This window comes from Manis javanica, chromosome 8 (genome assembly GCF_040802235.1).
Source record: "Manis javanica isolate MJ-LG chromosome 8, MJ_LKY, whole genome shotgun sequence".
Taxonomy (NCBI): Eukaryota; Metazoa; Chordata; class Mammalia; order Pholidota; family Manidae; genus Manis; species Manis javanica.
The window spans coordinates 24,589,476-24,608,790 of record NC_133163.1 but is presented as its reverse complement, the minus strand read 5'-3'; the positions used below and the strand labels follow the sequence as shown (position 1 = coordinate 24,608,790).

The 19,315-nt window shown below is 40.5% G+C and overlaps 1 protein-coding gene across 5 annotated transcripts in view; it reads right to left on the bottom strand.

Moving 5' to 3' along the window:
* The window catches only part of VIPAS39 (VPS33B interacting protein, apical-basolateral polarity regulator, spe-39 homolog), a 28,958-nt gene extending 9,908 nt beyond the window's left edge, over positions 1-19,050 (bottom strand). The window contains exons 1-11 of one of the 5 annotated variants that reach the window (XR_005061856.2): positions 18,941-19,040; positions 17,480-17,534; positions 15,572-15,664; positions 14,832-14,934; positions 7,006-7,152; positions 5,877-5,915; positions 5,462-5,526; positions 4,688-4,744; positions 2,504-2,596; positions 1,961-1,994; positions 1,405-1,507 (exon numbers count right to left, since the gene is read on the bottom strand). Coding sequence is in view for 4 of the 5 variants with exons in the window: in XM_017651543.3 (XP_017507032.3) it covers positions 1,405-1,507; positions 1,961-1,994; positions 2,504-2,596; positions 4,688-4,744; positions 5,462-5,526; positions 5,877-5,915; positions 7,006-7,152; positions 14,832-14,934; positions 15,572-15,664; positions 17,480-17,534; positions 18,941-19,023 (872 nt within the window). In the remaining variant the exon portion in view is untranslated. Of the gene's footprint in view, positions 1-1,404; positions 1,508-1,960; positions 1,995-2,503; positions 2,597-4,687; positions 4,745-5,461; positions 5,527-5,876; positions 5,916-7,005; positions 7,153-14,831; positions 14,935-15,571; positions 15,665-17,479; positions 17,535-18,765 lie in introns of all 5 variants that reach the window. The other 4 variants (XM_017651543.3, XM_017651544.3, XM_017651542.3 and 1 more) reach the window with 4 other exon arrangements.
* Positions 19,051-19,315: the final 265 nt, after the last annotated feature.

The following is a 19,315-nucleotide window of genomic DNA, read 5'->3' as shown; positions in this document are numbered from 1 at the left end:
CCTCACAAAGCAGGGTGACTGTTCTAGGAGAAACAGTTCAAACCCATCTGCCTCTAGATACAAGACAAGCTCTTCTCTCCTTAGACTTTCTACTACTAGCAACCCTTTAAAACCCATAGTGGATCGACTATCATTGTTCCTCTGCTCTCTCTAGCTGAGCAAAAAGCAAGAATAAGAAGACACTGCAGGGCACTAATAATTTTATAACCTTAACTGTCAGGTCTGACAGAAAGGCTCTGTCTCCATACAACCATAGCTCATAGTAATCTTACGGGGGTTTTGAAAGATTAAAGTACTCTTCTCTGTCAGCACAATCTTGGAAACAGATTTTCTGTATTGTTCTCTGTTGTTTTCATGTTATAGTATACAATGTCTTCTGTCTCTTCCGAAAGGTGGTAAGGCCTTGGAGAACAGGCCTTTTGCCCTGTACTCCTTAGTCTGAATGGACCGCTATAATTAACACCAATACTTTGACATACATGCTTCATTAAGTCTTGTTGATTGGAAAGGGAGGGAGGAAGGAAAAGCCTACCTCAATGAACATGTCTTTCACAAATTCTTACAAAATCTGTAATCTTTACTCTAACCAGGTGACCTGCTTTCCCCACTTAGTCTTTAGGGAAGCTCATTACTGTGCTGGAGTCACTGGGTAAAGGCATTACCTTGCGCCACATGGCAGCCTAAAGAGAGGTTCCAACCCCTTCCCTGACACTGAAGAAAGAACTTAATACACATATATTTTAATCTAAGGGCTGGGAATAGTCCCTACTCATCAGAATGAGATAGGGAAGGAAAACATGATAGAAGACAGCCCCCTGCCCCCAGGCAGGGAGAATCCTACCTCGCCTCTCACAGGCCCACCGCAGTTCCCTACTGCTTTCATGAGGCTTCCCGTGGGTACCCTGACAGAAAACTATATAGTTGCCTCCTCTGCTCTTCCACTGGCATCACGGGGGACCAAGTGATCAAAGATACCCTTATTCTAGTTCTTTCATAAGAAAATGCTTAATAAATACTGTCACTACTACAGACTAGGCATTATGCTGATGCCTTATGTACACTCTTTTAATCTTCACAGTGACCCCGTCGGGGAGGTATCATCACCTCCATTTCACACATATGAACACTGATGCCTGGAGAGGCTGGGTAACTTGCTCAAGGTCACTCTGTGAACTAAGCATTGAATACCAGTGTGGTTCAGACTCTACAGGCTGATTCCTAGCTTCCTGCTACACTCTCCTTATCACAGGCTGTGGTACATTATTAGTTATCCCATCACACTTTGTTTCTTGTCTAGTAAGCATTTCTAGAAAAACAAGAGAGTGTCTTCTCTTTCTTTGTATCCCCCAGAGTACTTCACACAAAGCACTTAATAACCTCTATAGATCAGATATCAGTTCTTACCTGAAGAGGTCTAAAAGCAGCTTTTGATCCCCTATTTCCTTAAGGAAGTGGATGAGATGTCTCAGGGCAACCTGTCGCAACTCCAGCTCTCGGAAGAGGACCTCTGGCAGGCAGGAAGGAGTCAGATGGGGAGAGATTAAAGTGTGAAATTGTTCTCACTACTCACACATTCTAAATACTCTCTCTTCCAAGTTGATCAGAAGTTAGGAACCCATCCCTATGGCTCAATCCACCATCAGCATACTCCACGGCCCAGGGCACCTCTAAGCCACTGAGTCGGCTTTCAGTTCCCACCAACCCAAGCAGCAGGCACTCAGCGTGGACTCTGACTTCCTCAAACCACACAGCCAGCTGACTGTCCAGTGACTAGCGGGGCTTTGTAGCTAATGTAGTTAACACCCTTAAGAGTGAAACTGCCCCCAGAGATGTGACACATCTCAGGTCACCCCAGCTGTTTCTGAAGTGGACCTGATGTTGTGAATTCTGGTCTGAAAGCCCCAGTGACATTCTCCCTTCAAATGTTGCAGACTGAAGATTTCCCTCAAACCATATTCACCTTTGCTCAGTGTCCTCTTCAGGAAGATCAGAACCTAGAGGAAAGAGAACAAAAAATGAATTACCCTGTGTAACCTTTCAACCACAAAGCCCTGCCATAAGCTCCTTACATCTAAGAACAAGGTCAGCAACTAATGAGGAATCTTTGCAGGTCCAGACAACAGATTTCTCTACATGACAGGAGGATGGGTGATGGACATCTGGAACTGAGCCGTGTCTTGGGAGTCCGCAGGCCCAACACCCACAGTGGCGAGAGACGCCTCCCTCTGAGACTGCTCTCACCTCTCTCCTCCCTCAGATTATTTTTTAGAACACAGAATAGCCAACCTAGTACGTCTTGGTTATGATCAAGAGTTCTACACACAATGCATGTCCTGCCAGCTGAGACTCTGAGCATGTATTACTAAGAATCCTACACTTAAAGAGGAAATCCAGGATCTTTACTTGACATTTAACCCAAAATGTTAAAGTCTTTGCTGAATGGACTTTCAGAAACAAATGAAAACACCAATTTCACAAACAACAAACAGAGCCTACAACTCACTGCAGTAATGACGTTTCCATCATGCATGCTCACTGCTTCTTCTAAGAGTTGTAGCTTGTCCTGCAGGGAGCGGAATCTTTCTAGCGAGCAGACCTGGCAACATAAGGAAAGAATTAGTATGCAAGGAGGAAGACCATTTCCTAGATTCCTTTGTCACTGGATACTGAAGAATGGGCAAGAATGAAAGGAACTGTCCCCAAAGAGACCCTCTTTATTTTTACACTACAGTACAGTGCCCCACACTCTATGAGACAGTAGATTCCCACCACCTGCTCTAGTCCAGCCTTATGCCCTAGAAGAGCTTATGTCCTGATGAAGTCTTGCCAAAGCCAACGGGTAAAAAAGATCACTTGTTCTCTTTAAGGTGGTATAATTTACATACTATAAAACCTACCCTATTTAAGCATACAGTTCAGTGTTTTGACAAGTACATACGTAATTCCAGGTAATTACTATCATAAGATACAGACTGTTTCCACCACTTTGTCATTAATACCCTCCTCCAATCCCCAGCCCCCTGGCAACCACTCATCTGTTTCAGTCACTAACGTTCTGCCTATTCTAGAATTTCAGAAAACTAGAATCACACAATATGTACCCTTTTCTATCTGGCTTCCTTCACTCAATGTCATGTTTCTGAGATGAACCTATGTATTGCACTGATTATTAGTAGTTTGTCTCTATTTACTGGTAAGTACTTTTCCATTGTAAAGATAAACCACAATTTTGTTATCAATTTACCTACTGATGGATATTTGGGTTGTTTCCACTTTGGGGGCAATTATGAGTAAAGCTGCTATGAACATTTTATTTGTGTTCAAGTCTTTGTACAGATATGTTTTCATTTATCTTGGATCGTAAATGCGTAGGGGAGAAATTCAGTAACATACTGAACTTTGTAAGAAACCACCAGACCATTTTCCAAAGCAGTTTTACCATTTTACATTCCTGCTCACAGTTTATGAGTTTCAGTTCCTCCATAGTTTCCCAGCGGTTGGTATGAGTATTTTTAAATGTAGCCATTTTAGTGTTGTAGAGTGGTATCTCAGTTTTAATTCACATTTTCTTGTTAACTGATATTGGGCATCTTTTCAAGTGCTTATTGGTCATTCATGTTTCTTTTTTGTGATATAACTGGTCAAATCTTCTGCCAACTTTCTCATTGGGTTGTTTATCTTCTTATTACTAAAGATAATTCATGATTTATATGGTCTAGATAAAAATTCTTTACAGGTTTTTACAAATAATTCTCCCAGCTTATGGTAGTCTTTTGATGTTTTTAACAGTGTTTTCAAAGAGCAAATGTCTTTAATTTTGATGAAGTCTATTTTACTAAAAATTTTTTTTTATTCATATTTTTTGTGTTCTTAGGTAATAAATCTTTGTCTAACCCAAAGTCACAAAGACTTTCACTTATATTTTCTTCTAAAAGTTCTAGAGTTTTAGCTCTTATTTCATTTAGGTTTATGATCCATTTTGACCCATTAATTATTATGATGTCAATACTCCCAAAAGTCAATCTATAGATTCAATGCAATTTCAATCAAAATCCCAGCAGGTCTTTTGTAGACACTGACAAGCTGATGCTAAAATCTGTATGGAAATACAAAGAATAGCCAAACAATTTTGAAGAACAAAGTTAAAGGACTTATATTACCTGATTGCAAGATTTACCACAAAATTATAATAATCAAAGCTTTTGTAATGGCATAAGGATTGACAAATCAGTGAACTAAAATAAAGACTGCAGAAATATACCTATAAATATAGGGTCAACTGATTTTCAAAGAAGCACCAAGGAAATTCAATGGGAAAAGGATAGTTTTTTCAACAAATAATGCTGGAACAAATGGAGAACTACATGGGGAAAAAAAAAAAACCTTGATGCTGACCTGACACCATATACAAAAGTTAACTTACAATGGATCACAGACCTAAACATAAAAGATCACTCTCACTCTTGAATGTATTTTTCCCTCTGATCCCAATTTTCCCAACAAAACAACAATTCTGTAGAATCAGAAACTTTGCACCTGAAGTGCTTACTGGATTTATTTTCATTCTGATAAACCACTTCATTTAATAAACAGAACTAAAGAGAAAGGTCAAGAAATCTTCCCTGTGGGAACAAGCTGCCCAGCATCCCAAAAAGTCCCACAGGAATTCTCTCTCTGGTGGCCTTACCTTGCCCTTCTGAAGGCGTCGCACTGTGTCACTGAGGCTCCAGTCATTGCTGTAATCCTGGAATATCAGCAACACATGAATCCCAGGAAGTTAAGGGATCAGAGTTACCAGTGTGTCACCTCCTAACCTCAAACTCACAGTCTTAGTCCACAAAGGGGAAGTATTTTGTGTGAAGGAATGGATGAAAAAAAGAAAATGAATACCTGGGATGGTCATGTTCTGAGTTTCTGAGTTTCTGAAGGAACTAGAGCAGAGACAGTCCAGGCAGGAGATGGATCCAAGAGGAAATGAACCAACTCACAAAACCAGGAACCTATGCCTACTTCTTCAGAATTTCAACTCCTAGATGCAACTAGTCACACTGTGGGACTCTAAATGGCTTTGCTGATAAAAGGAAAGAGGGAGACATGTTCCTTTACTGCACCTTTCGATACAGTTTTTTCCTTATGAATCAATTTGTTCTTTTATGTGCCTTATGGGCATATGAGCTCAACCAAGCTTCCCAACCACACTGATGATCAAAAGCTTCAAAGTACAGCCTTCAAAAGGTAATATAACAGGAAAGGAAAGTGAGCTAGGAAGGAATAAGAAAACATATTTTGAGTCCTAGTTCCACCAAGTAAGACTCCAGGCAAGCCCTAATATTTAAAAATCCAGTTTTCTTATCTATAGTAGGTGCTCAAAAAGCACCAATTGGCAAGATCAAGCAATATAACAAATGTTGAAGCACTTTAAACTGTGTAATGCACCACACCAGTGTACAATGCAGCTCACCCTGTATTCCCCTTTGGGTCTCCCTAGCTCTGGAGCATAGCTTTTGGCAGGCGTGTCCGACAGAGCTGAAAAAGAACAGGCAGCTGGTTCAGAAGGACACCATGTTCTTGACATTCCTTTCCTCTACTGTTTCCTTCTCACACACATTTTTTGAACTTGTGGGCTCCCAAGACATCTTTATGGCCCAGAGCAGATCTCAGTTCCTCCCCAAAGACAGCATACCCGAAAGTCACCCTTTGCCCCTGTAGCCAGAATAATCTTTGCCTCATTACTCAGTATCAGAAAATTTCTCTAATAGTGGTAGTAGATTCAGAAATCTCATCTAATCATCTAAATCATCACCCATGACTGCCCAGACTGTCCCCAAATCAGTAACATCTCCCACAGTAATCAAGAGAAGAGAGGCAATGCCTACCATCAGAAAGTGACTGAAAACTTCCAGGTCTAGTTCTCCCTAGAGGTAAAGAACATACATGGGAAGAGATTCAACAGTTCAAGTCAGAGCCATCAACTTTGGTTAAGAACACAGTGTGTGTAGAACCTTTTTGCAATATGGGAAATGAAGGCTTGAAAAAGCTCTCATTCAACTTCAGAAACTTGAGGTACCAAGAAAAAAAAGGCAGGGAGAAAAATTCTTAAATTTTGGTGAAATATACTTAACATAAACTTTACATTTTTACCAATTCTAAGTGTTCAGTTCAGTAACACTGAGTATATTCACACTGTACAACCATCACCACTATCCATCTCTAAAACATTCTCATCACCTCAAAGTGAGACTCAGTCCTCATAAACACTAACTCCCATTCCTCCTTACCCCCAGTCCCCGGTAACTACTATTGTATTTTCTGTCTCAATGAATCTGAACTATTCTAGGTGTCTCACAAAAGGGGAATCATACAGTATTTGTCCTTGTATGTTTGACTTACTTCCTTAGCATAACGTCTTCAAGGTTCATCCATGTTGTAGCATGTATCCAAATTTCATTCCTTTTTAAGGTTGAATAATATTCCCTTGCACATACATACCACATTTTGCTTATCTATTTATCAGTCAATGGATAACTGTGTTGTTTTAATATTTTGGCTATTCTGAATAATGGTGCTATGAACAGTGGTATATAAATATCTGTTCAAGCCCCCACTTTCAATTAGTTTTGCTATATATCTACAAGTGGATTGCTGGATTCAAATGATAATTCTGTTTAATTTTCTTAAAGAACTGCCATCCTGCCATCCACAGTGGCTATATCATTTGACATTCCCACCAGCAGTGCACATGTGGAGGGAGGAATTATGATGTAGGCAAATTTCTTCAGTACCTCTCATAGAGTTAATGTCAATTTTGTTTATCATGTTCTAGAAACCCAGTCCAACCCCTATTTCTCTCATTTCTCCCACCTCTAATCCCCAACTGCCAGATTCAAGGGTAATCCTTTATCTTTCAATAATCTTTTTCTTCTAAATAAATGAAAATTGTAGCCTGAGTGTTTTTTTTAATGAAGAAAAGGAGGACTCCCTGTCCCTTTAACCAACACACTTTACCTCTAAAAAAGCTGCTCAGGGAGTAGGTAGAAGAAGGTTTGGGTAGCTGTGTATAGGAGGAGAAGCTGTTTCGGCTTTTTAGCTGTTCACGTCCCTCAAGGTTTGACCCACTATTACCAGCAGTCTCTTTGATGGACCATGAGATACCTGCAAGAAAATAAAAATGAAATCGATCATTCTCATCCAAACTATTCTCTTGACATCCAGCATTCCAAATACTTTAAAAGCTTTTCACCAGTGGCCCTGGTCCCTTGTCAAAATGGACTTCAATAATTGGGGCATGGAGGAAGGATAGAATCAAAGACTAATCAACAGAAAAAGAGGCAAAGATAATGACACAGAAAAGGACACTCAAACAGCTATTAAACATATGAACAGATGCACAACCTCACCCTTAGTAGAGAACTACACAAAGCAAAAGTATGTTTGGATGCCATCAGCCCCCTGTAAGACGGGCAAAGATCCACCACTGAATAATAAATACCCTTTGTTGGCAAGGCTGTGAGGAAACAGGAACACTCCAATATTGTTGGTGGGAGGACAAATGGGTACAAGCCCTGTGGAGGGCAATTTGGAAGTATCTGACCAATACAGATACAAATATTCTCTGCAAGGAATTCCACTGCAGGAATTGATCCTTTGAATACACATATATGGGCAGAATACAAGGTTACTGATAGCAATATAAACAACAAAGATTGGAAAAATCTTAAGTTCATCAATAGTGAACTGGTTAAGTAAATTTATGTTACATCCATACAATGTGACACTATGCTGCTATTTTTAAAAAAGAAACAATGAAAAGGTTCTTTCTCTACTGATATGGAGCTGTATCATCAAGTAAAAAGAGCAGGGTATAAAATATGCTACTACCCCTGGTGTAAAAAATGGGGTATATGCATTTCCAAGTGCAAAAAAGAATCTTTAGATGAATACACAGGAAGCAAACAACAGCAGCTGTTTTTTGGGAGGGCAGAGCCTGAGAACTGAACAGATATATGACACTGTGGGAGGGAAACATTTCACTGTACACCTTATATAGATCTTTATTTTGAAATTATGTGATGGTCTCCTATTCAATAAAAGCTTTAAAAAATATTCATAAAAATCAGATGTACTGAGGCAGAGCCAAGATGGCGGCATGAGTAGAGCAGCAGAAACCTCCTCCCAAAACCACATATATTTTTGAAAATACAACAAATACAACTCTTCCTAAAAGAGAAACCAGAAGACACAGGACAACAGCCAGACCACATCCACACCCGCGAGAACCCAGCGCCTCGTGAAAGGGCTAAGATACAAGCCGGCCTGGCAGGACCCGAGCGCCCCTCACCCAGCTCCCGGCGGGAGGAGAGGAGTCGGAGCGGGGAGGGAGAGGGAGCCCAGGACTGCTAAATAGCCAGCCCCAGCCATCTGCACCAGAGCTCAGACACAGTGCGTGCGTGGGGTGCTGGAAACTAGGGAAACAGGACAGTAAGACCTGTGAGCGGGTCCCCGCAGCCGGAGTCCCAGGGACAAAGAAAAGTGAGTGCTTTTTGAAAGTCTTAAAGGGACAGGGACCCCGCAGCTGGACGGAAGTGTCCCGGGACACTTAGCCCAGCAGCTGAGAATCCCTGGGAACTCTGGGCACCCTAACCACCTGGAGGGCAGCAGGGCAGCTCGGAGGCCCCTCCGACCTGGCTCAGCCATATCATAGCAGCAGCCCGAGGCAGGCCATGCCCACAGCAACCACAGAGCTAAACTCCATAGCAGCCAGGCAAGAATCAAAAGCCCCGTCTGCGTGCAGCTGCCCAGCACAAGCCACTAGAGGTCGCTGTTCTCCCAGGAGAGGAAGGCCACAAACCAACAAGAAGGGACGTTCTCCCTGCCATCACTTGCGCCAGCTCCGCAAACTATCTCTATCGCCATGAAAAGGCAAAAGATTTGATACAGACCAAAATCACAACCCCTGAGGAGATAGACCTAACCAGTCTTCCTGAAAAAGAATGCAAAATAAAAATCATAAACATGCTGACAGAGCTGGAGAGAAATATACAAGAGCTAAGGGATGACGTCTGGAGGGAGATTACAGAAATGAAACAATCTCTGGAAGGATTTATAAGCAGAATGGATAAGATGAAAGAGGCCATTGATGAAATAGAAACCAGAGAACAGGAATGCATAGAAGCTGACGCAGAGAGAGATAAAAGGATCTCCAGGAATGAAACAATATTAAGAGAACTGTGTGACCAATCCAAATGGAACAATATCCACATTATAGGGGTAACAGAAGAAGAAGAGAGAGAAAAAGGGATAGAAAGCGTCTTTGAAGAAATAATTGCTGAGAACTTCTCCAAACTGGGGGAGGAAATAGTTGCTCAGACTACAGAAGCACACAGATATCCCAACACAAGGGACCCAAAGAGGACAAAAACAAGACACATAATAATTAAAATGGCAAAGATCAAAGACAAGGACAGAGTATTAAAGGCAGCCAGAGAGAGACAAAAGGTCACCTACAAAGGAAAACCCATCAGGCTAGCATCAGACTTCTCAATAGAAACCTTACAGGCCAGAAGAGAACGGCATGATATATTTACTGCAATAAAACTGAAGGGCCTTGAACCAAGGATACTGTATCCAGCACGATTATCATTTAAATATGAAGGAGGGATTAAACAATTCCCAGACAAGCAAAAGATGAGGGAACTTGCCTCCCACAAACCCCCTCTACAGGGTATCTTAGAGGGACTGCTATAGATGGGAGCACTCCTAAAAAGAGCACAGCACAAAACACCCAACATATGAAGAATGGAGGAGGAGGAATAAGAAGGGAGAGAAATAATCATCAGACTGTGTTTATAATAGCTCAATAAGCGAGTTAAGTAAGACAGTAAGGTAGTAAAGAAGCTAACCTTGAACCTTTGGTAACCACGAATCTAAAGACTGCAATGGCAATAAGTACATATCTTTCAATAATCACCCTAAATGTAAATGGACGGAATGCACCAATCAAAAAACACAGAGTAATAGTATGGATAAAAAAGCAAGACCCATCTATATGCTGCTTACAAGAGACTCACCTCAAACCCAAAGATATGCACAGATTAAAAGTCAAGGGATGGAAAAAGATATTTCATGCAAACAACAGGGAGAAAAAAGCAGGTGTTGCAATACTAGTATCAGACAAAATAGACTTCAAAACAAAGAAAGTAACAAGGGACAAAGGAGGACACTGCATAATGATAAAGGGCTCAGTCCAACAAGAGGATATAATCATTATAAACATATATGCACCCAATACAGGAGCACCAACATATGTGAAACAAATACTAACAGAATTAAAGGAGGAAATAGAATGCAATGCATTCATTTTGGGAGACTTCAACACACCACTCACTCCAAAGGACAGATCCATCAGATAGAAAATAAGTAAGGACACAGAGGCACTGAACAATACACTAGAACAGATGGACCTAATAGACATCTATAGAACTCTACATCCAAAAGCAACAGGATACACATTCTTCTCAAGCGCACATGGAACATTCTCCAGAATAGACCACATACTGGGCCACAAAAAGAGCCTCAGTAAATTCTAAAAGACTGAAATCCTACCAACCAGCTTTTCAGACCACAAAGGTATAAAACTAGAAATAAATTGTACAAAGAAAGCAAAAAGGCTCACAAACACATAGAGGCTTAACAACATGCTCCTAAATAATCAATGGATCAATGACCAAATTAAAATGGAGATCCAGCAATATATGGAAACAAATGACAACAACAACACAAAGCCCCAACTTCTGTGGGACGCAGCTAAAGCAGTCTTAAGAGGAAAGTATATAGCAATCCAGGCATATTTAAAGAAGGAAGAGCAATCCCAAATGAATAGTCTAATGTCACAATTATCAAAATTGGAAAAAGAAGAACAAATGAGGCCTAAGGTCAGCAGACGGAGGGACATAATAAAGATCAGAGAAGAAATAAATAAAATTGAGAAGAATAAAACAATAGAAAAAAATCAATGAAACCAAGAGCTGGTTCTTCAAGAAAATAAACAAAATAGATAAGCCTCTAGGCAGACTTATTAAGAGAAAAAGAGAGTCAACACACATCAACAGAATCAGAAATGAGAATGGAAAAATCACGATGGACCCTACAGGAATACAAAGAATTATTAGAGAATACTATGAAACCTATATGCTAACAAGCTGGAAAACCTAGGAGAAATGGACAACTTCCTAGAAAAATACAACCTTCCAAAACTGACCCAGAAATACACAGAAAATCTAAACAGACCAGTTACCAGCAACGAAACTGAAGCGGTAATCAAAAAACTACACAAGAACAAAACCCCCGGGGCCAGATGGAGTCACCTCGGAATTTTATCAGACATACAGAGAAGACATAATATCCATTCTCATTAAAGTTCTCCAAAAAATAGAAGAGGAGGGAATACTCCCAAACTCATTCTATGAATCCAACAGCACCCTAATACCAAAACCAGGCAAAGACCCCACCAAAAAAGAAAACTACAGACCAGTATCCCTGATGAACGTAGATGCAAAAATACTCAACAAAATATCAGCAAACCGAATTCAAAAATACATCAAGAGAATCATACACCATGAACAAGTGGGATTCATCCCAGGGATGCAAGGATGATACAACATTCGAAAATCCATCAACATCATCCACCACATCAACAAAAAGAAGGACAAAAACCACATGATCATCTCCATAGATGCTGAAAAAGCATTCGACAAAATTCAACATCCATTCATGATAAAAACTCTCAACAAAATGGGTATAGAGGGCAAGTACCTCAACATAATAAAGCCCATATATGATAAACCCACAGCCAACATCATACTGAACAGTGAGAAGCTGAAAGCTTTTCCTCTGAGATCGGGAACAAGACAGGGATGCCCACTCTCCCCACTGTTATTCAACATAGTACTGGAGGTCCTACTTATGACAATTAGACAAAACAAAGAAATACAACCAATCCAAATTGGTAAAGAAGTTAAACTGTCACTATTTGCAGATGACATGATATTGTACATAAAAAAACCCTAAAGACTCCACTCCAAAACTACTAGAACTAATATCGGAATTCAGCAAAGTTGCAGGATACAAAATTAACACACAGAAATCTGTAGCTTTCCTATACACTAACAATGAACTAATAGAAAGAGAAATCAGGAAAACAATTCCAATCACAATTGCATCAAAAAGAATAAAATACCTAGGAATAAACCTAACCAAGGAAGTGAAAGACCTATACCCTGAAAACTACAAGACATTCTTAAAATAAATTAAAGAGGACACTAACAAATGGAAACTTATGCTCCTGGCTAGGAAGAATTAATATCGTCAAAATGGCCATCCTGCCCAAAGCAATATAAATATTCGATGCAATCCCTATCAAATTACCAACAACATTCTTCAATGAACTGGAACAAATAGTCCAAAAATTCATATGGAACCGTCAAAGACCCCGAATAGCCAAAGCAATCCTGAGAAGGAAGAATAAAGTGGCGGGGGGGACCTCACTCCCCAACTTCAAGCTCTACTACAAAGCCACAGTAATCAAGACAATTTGGTACTGGCACAAGAACAGAGCCACAGACCAATGGAACAGACTAGAGACTCCAGACATTAAACCAAACATATATGGCCAATTAATATACGATAAAGGAGCCATGGACATACAATGGGGAAATGACAGTCTCTTCAACAGATGGTGCTGGCAAAACTGGACAGCTAGATATAAGAGACTGAAACTGGATCACTGTCTAACGCCATACACAAAAGTAAATTCGAAATGGATCAAAAACCTGAATGTAAGTCATGAAACCATAAAACTCTTAGAAAAACACATAGGCAAAAATCTCATGGACATAAACATGAGTGACTTCTTCATGAACATATCTCCCCGGGCAAGGGAAACAAAAGCAAAAATGAACAAGTGGGACTATAGCAAGCTAAAAAGCTTCTGTACAGCAAAGGACACCATCAATACAACAAAAAGGTATCGTACAGTATGGGAGAATACATTCATAAATGACAGATCTGATAAAGGGTTGACATCCAAAATATATAAAGAGCTCACACACCTCAACAAACAAAAAGCAAATAATCCAATTAAAAAATGGGCAGAGGAGCTGAATAGACAGCTCTCTAAAGAAGAAATTCAAATGGCCAACAGACACATGAAAAGATACTCCACATCGCTTGTCATCAGAGAAATGCAAATTAAAACCACAATGAGATATCACCTCACGCCAGTAAGGATCGCCATCATCGAAAAGACAAACAACAACAAATGTTGGCGAGGTTGTGGAGAAAGGGGAACCCTCCTACACTGCTGGTGGGAATGTAAATTAGTTCAACCATTGTGGAAAGCAGTATGGAGGTTCCTCAAAATGCTCAAAAAATAGAAATACAATTTGACCCAGGAATTCCACTTCTAGGAGTTTACCCTAAGAATGAAGCACTCCAGTTTGAAAAAAGACAGATGCACCCCTATGTTTATCGCTGCACTATTTACAATAGCCAAGATATGGAAGCAATCTAAATGTCCATCAGTAGATGAATGGATAAAGAAGACGTGGTACATATACACAATGGAATATTACTCAGCCATAAGAAATAAACAGATCCTACCATTGGCAACAACATGGGTGGAGCTAGAGGATATTATGCTCAGTGAAATAAGCCAGGTGGAGAAAGACAAGTACCAAATGATTTTACTCATATGTGGAGTATAAGAACAAAGGAAAACTGAAGGAACAAAACAGCAGCAGAATCACAGAACCCAAGAATGGACTAATAGTTACCAAAGGGAAAGGGACTGGGGAGGATGGGTGGGAAGGGAGGGACAAGGGTGCGGAAAAAGAAAGGGGGCATTACGATTAGCATGCATAGTGTGGGGGGGGCATGGGGAGAGTTGTGCAACACAGAGAAGACAAGTAGTGATTTTATAGCATCTTACTACACTGATGGAAAGTGACTGTGAAGGGGTATGTGGGGGTGACTTGGTGAAGGGGGGAATCTAGTAATCATAATGTTCTTCATGTAATTATAGATTAATGATACCAAAATAAAAAAAAAGAAAAGAAAATTTAAAAAAATAAATGTCCTGAGTGAGCCATGAAAAAAAAAAAATCAGATGTACTATGTAAAGGGGTTGAGTGGTATTGTATAACAGCTAGACAGTGAGACTTGGTGGCTAAAGAAGTCAATTTTGCCAGTTATGAATAATTATTAAAGTCCAATCCAAGCCTTGAACTTGGAACTGTTCCAATACTCCTCCTTGTCACCCTCTGTCTGATTCATCTGGAGTGAGAAGAAACAGATGTATATCCCTTTCTGGATTCCCCCAAAAGGGTTCCAAATGCTTGACATTCCTTCACTATACTACAAACTCCTCACACTAATCAGGGATGTATGAAGGAATGTGGTAAATTAATAGTTCCCAAATATGACTGCATATTAGAAGCACTTCTGGTACTTATTACAAATTGAGACCCCCTACCCTGACCCTCAAGACCTACTGAATCAAGAGTGTCGGGATTGATGTCTAAGAACCAAATTTTAACAAGCACTCCAGGTGTGAAATAGGCAGCAGGCATTCGCTGTAGGACAGCAAACCTGGAGAACTACTACTGTGTTTCCTTTTCTGTATTATCTTCTCTTGGGGTTTAATTTCCAAATGAATGCTCAGCTAAAAATAGTCTACCCTCATTCCCTTTCCTGACAAGCACTGAGCGGGCAAACAAGTGGAGCCTTCATTAGGGACAAGAACCCTGACTATCAGTCAAGGCACCTCTTCTACTTACTTCCTACAGGCTCCCCAGTCCAGCTGACTCTCTCCAGGTCATCGTCATCGTCATCATCCACGAAGTCTCGGAGGCTATTCACTGCTCGCTTGGACTCCTTTAACTGTAGAAGGGCATAAGGCAGGACACTCAAACCATCACCACTTCCCACCTTTCTCTGTGACAACAAAGAAGGCTGTGGAATTGGGACTTGAAGATGGCCAACACTTTCACTCTCTGTAATCGAAAGCTTATCCTGCTAGAAAGACAAATTGTTTTTTTAGCCAGCACTGCAGTCCAGGGCAAGAGTTAGGAGGACTCGAAGCCACTTTTGAGTTTTAATTATATTCTTGGTCATGATTTGCTATGTAAATCTGAGTGAGTTTATCCATCTCTCCAAAAATGAATGTTTCCCCACTTGTAAAATAGATATAATAAAGACAAAATTTCCAAGCCAGTCCATTTCCATTTTCAAAAATAATAAATTTTATCACATGATAAAAGATTTGGGGTTATTGGAAAAAAAAACCTGAAGGGAATGAATCATCTTAAGAATATAAACAAGGGCAGTGGGTTGATATTTACAATCCCTCTGCCTCTTTTCTGAGAGCAATTCTCCCTGAAGATTGTTCTTAAGATGAACCAAAACATTTCTGAGCCTAAAGAAGACATGATCGAAAGCCAAGGATGCAAGAGGAAGGAATTTCAGTTGGCACTATGGAGGAGGGTGCAACCGTCAGCAGCTGTTCATGGAAACTTACCTGTGAGAGCTCATCATCTTCATCATCAAAGGTGAAAGCCTTGAACTTCGAACTGTTCCAATACTCCTCCTCATCACCCTTTGTCCGATTCATCTGGAGTGAGAGGAAGACACATATATATCCCTTTCTGGATTTGCCCCAAAGAGTTCCAAATGCTTGATGCTCCTTCACTATACTACAAACTTCCTCCACTAATCAGGGATGTATAAAGGAATCTGGTAAAGCAAATACTGAACCTGCCATATGAACTCAGATCCTTGGGTCTCTGACTGATTAAGCCATACTTTTGATCCTCTAACACAAGTGGTCAGTCATGCCTAGAGTACCTGCTTTGTTCAAGGCACTTGCAGAAGTGTTGTAAGGGATATTTAAAAAGTACAAGACACAGTCCCTCTCCTGAAGGACCCTACACCAAGAGTTGAGGTATTCGCTTACGTATGCATAAAGGTAATAGTGTAAGACAAATGAGTGTTATAAGAATGCACATTGAATATTGCTGAACACACAAGATCCATCAAAGCATGAACAAAACAGAAATGATTTCATTCATGTATTCAACGTGTATCTACTGAGCATCATTTCTAAGGCACTGGTCTAGGCTGTGGGCATACTATAGTACTGACAAATATCTTGCTCTTATGTATGCTTGTTATATGCCTGAAAGAATGAAAACAAAACAATTAGAAGCAGCACAATTATCCTGCCTATATCTTCAAATCCTGACCAACTTTTTAACAAGTATTGGCCAAAACGTGGGAAATGAGGGCATGGCAAGAAAGCATATAGTCAGTCAAAACACAGGTTCCTCTCATACTACTCTAAAATAAGATTTCACTCTGAAAAAAAAATTTGCCCCAGAATTATGAACTAAACTATCAGTGCTAACTGGAATAGAGTGAAAACATGTTTAAGCAAAGAACTAGGTACAAAAACTTGCTCAGCATCAAAAATAACTCCAAAAGCTACACAGTGTCAAATTCTAAAGGATCAATTTCTTGCTCCTTTTATTTCAATAGTGCCTTTCTCAACAGAAGATTGAGAAACTCATCATGGTAGCCCTGATGAGGCTTCTGATGGCTTTCACATACTCTATATATCATCTTCCTCAACACACAATGTGGTTATGTCCCAATAAACTCATCGTAAACTGAAAATATTGTACATCAAAAGTGTATTTACTACACCCCTGACCTACCAGACATCATAGCTTAGTCTAGTCTTATCCTGAACATGCTCAAATCACTTACATTAGCCTAAAGTTGGGCAGAATCATCTAACAAAGTCTGTTTGAGAATGAAGCGTTGAACATCTCATGTATTTTACTGAGTACTGTACTAAAAGTGAAAAACAGAATGTTAGTGTGTCGGATGTTGACACTTGGGGTTGTCTGGCTAACTGGGAGCTACTGCTCACTGTCAGGCATCATGAGAGAGCATTGTACAGCATATTCACTAGCCCAAGAAAAGATCAAAATTCAAAATTCAAAGTACGGTTTTTACTAAATACATATCACTTTCACACCATCATCAAGTTGAAAAATCTTAAGTAGAACCACTGTACATCAGGGACAGTCTGTACTCTCACTTCCTGTTTTCAGAAGATGCAGGGATGGCAAAAGTACTAGTGGGAATCTTCTACTAAAATTTCTACTAAATCTGATCCCTTCCTACAACAGACATTGTTAATTGATTTCTATTGAATTTGGATGTGACTGAATCCTTTTGTTTATTTAATTCCAGATGTCAAAACCAAATGAAAAAGCAAGCAGACACAGTGAAATCATTCCTCATAGTGGTACAAGCCTGGGCTTTATGGTCAAGAAGGCTTGAGTTTAAATCTTTGTTCTCCGATTCTGAGCACACTAGGTAAATAATTCTACTTCTAAGCCTTGGAGAGAATGATACCTACCTCACAAGGTTGCACTGAAGAATAAATAGGACTCAGGAAACACCTAACAAAGTGCCTAGCAGAAAGTAAATACCAACATTAGTTCTTTTTAGTATATCTAATTGACATCTTTTTGTTTCCTCATCTGTAAAATGGGCTTATCAATAGAAGACCTTATAAGACTGTTAGGAGGCTTAAGCCAATTAATACATGTAAAGCACTTAGCTTATTTAGCACATGACACATAATCAATGCTTAATATTAACTTTTACTAGTAAGTCATCATGGTTATCTTGGAAAACGCTAGGAAGAAAATATTTTTAAGCAATCCTAAATTTAAAAGACTTAACTTGAAATAAAAACTTTGAAAGCAGCCCACAAACACTGAAGGCGTGCAAAAGCATATGAAAGTCTCTGGCACAGGTGCCAGTTTATAAAGCACTTTGTCATCCCCAGGAAAACTCTTGTAAGGTGGGCGTGGCAGATTCCATTTCCATTTCACTAATGAAGGAAATGGAGCACCAAAGAGTAAGTATTGAAGCCACCTTGCTAAATGCTCCTATAGTCCAGTTCCTGGCCTGTGGATCATTCCCACTGTTACTTGCATGGTCCTTTTAACTACTTGTCACTCTAGGAAAAACTAGGGTAGGTCATTACTTCACTACAGTAAATAAATACCTGTAAGTATACAGGGAGGCATAGAATGTGTCTGGCAAACCCAGTAATCCACCAAAAGGTTTATTAAAATCTTTTTTACCCAAGCAAGGGCAGTGGATACTTGACACCAATTTATACTTCTAGTGCCAAATTAGAACCCAGAATTACTCGGCAACTAAAGAGATAATGATTTAATGACTCTTAGGAGTTTCAAAGCAATCAGATACAATTTTTAGAGTGCCTGAAAAAGATTTCAACATGACTTAAAATACTTAACAGACTTGTCCTTGTCACCTGTTAACTGTTTACAAAACAGGGTAGCAGATCCAAGGGGAGAATAGGCACACGACAGAGGAAGGAAAACAGGCATCAGCAAAAAAAAAAACAAAAAACCAAATCCACGACCAACGTGATCCCTGCCTCAGGACGTCCCAAAGACCAGCTACGGAGAAGTTACAGCCATTCAGTTATCATCTTCCGAACAGGCCTACACAGGTGAAGCTGTGAACTTAGACCAGAAAACGTGCGGTAACTAGGAAGACTCTCTGGGCGAACGTCCAGGAAGCCACTCATCTACCGCAGTCGCCAGGGCCCTGGGATTACTGGCAGGGCAAATGCTCCTTCGCAAACAACCGTCGGGGCTCACTCACAGCTCCAACCCCGAGCGTCCAGGATACTCAGCATCCCAGCGCAGGGGTCGCTCCGACTGGAAGAGTGAGGCCTGGAGTGCTTAAGGACGCCTCAGAGAACAGAGGTAAAGGATCAGGATGCAGAGAGGCTGGACTCAGCCAGGTACACGGCCCAAGCGCCGTGGGAGCCCCTCACCTCTTCCACACCGAGCCCTCCCTGTCAGAGCCGCGCCACTCTTCCGCCGCAGGACCAGCCTCTCTAATCAGGCTCGGCGGCATAAAAAGGGGCGGAAGGGGATGGTCGCGTGGAGTCAAGAAAGAGGCGCAGGGTACACTGGAAGTTGTAGTTTATTTCGCCTACGCAGTCTGGTGCTGTCCACAAGGGACATGGGCTTTTTAACTACAATTCCCAGATCCGTCCTTAGGTCCTTTGCTTTACTATTAGCGCGACCTCACGCGGTCACCTAGGGTCATTCAACAACACTACAACTCCCATGAGGCTCGTCAGGGCCTAAGTCAGGGCCCAGGGAAACAAACGAAACATGTGTTTGAGTCGCTATGGCGGCGGAAT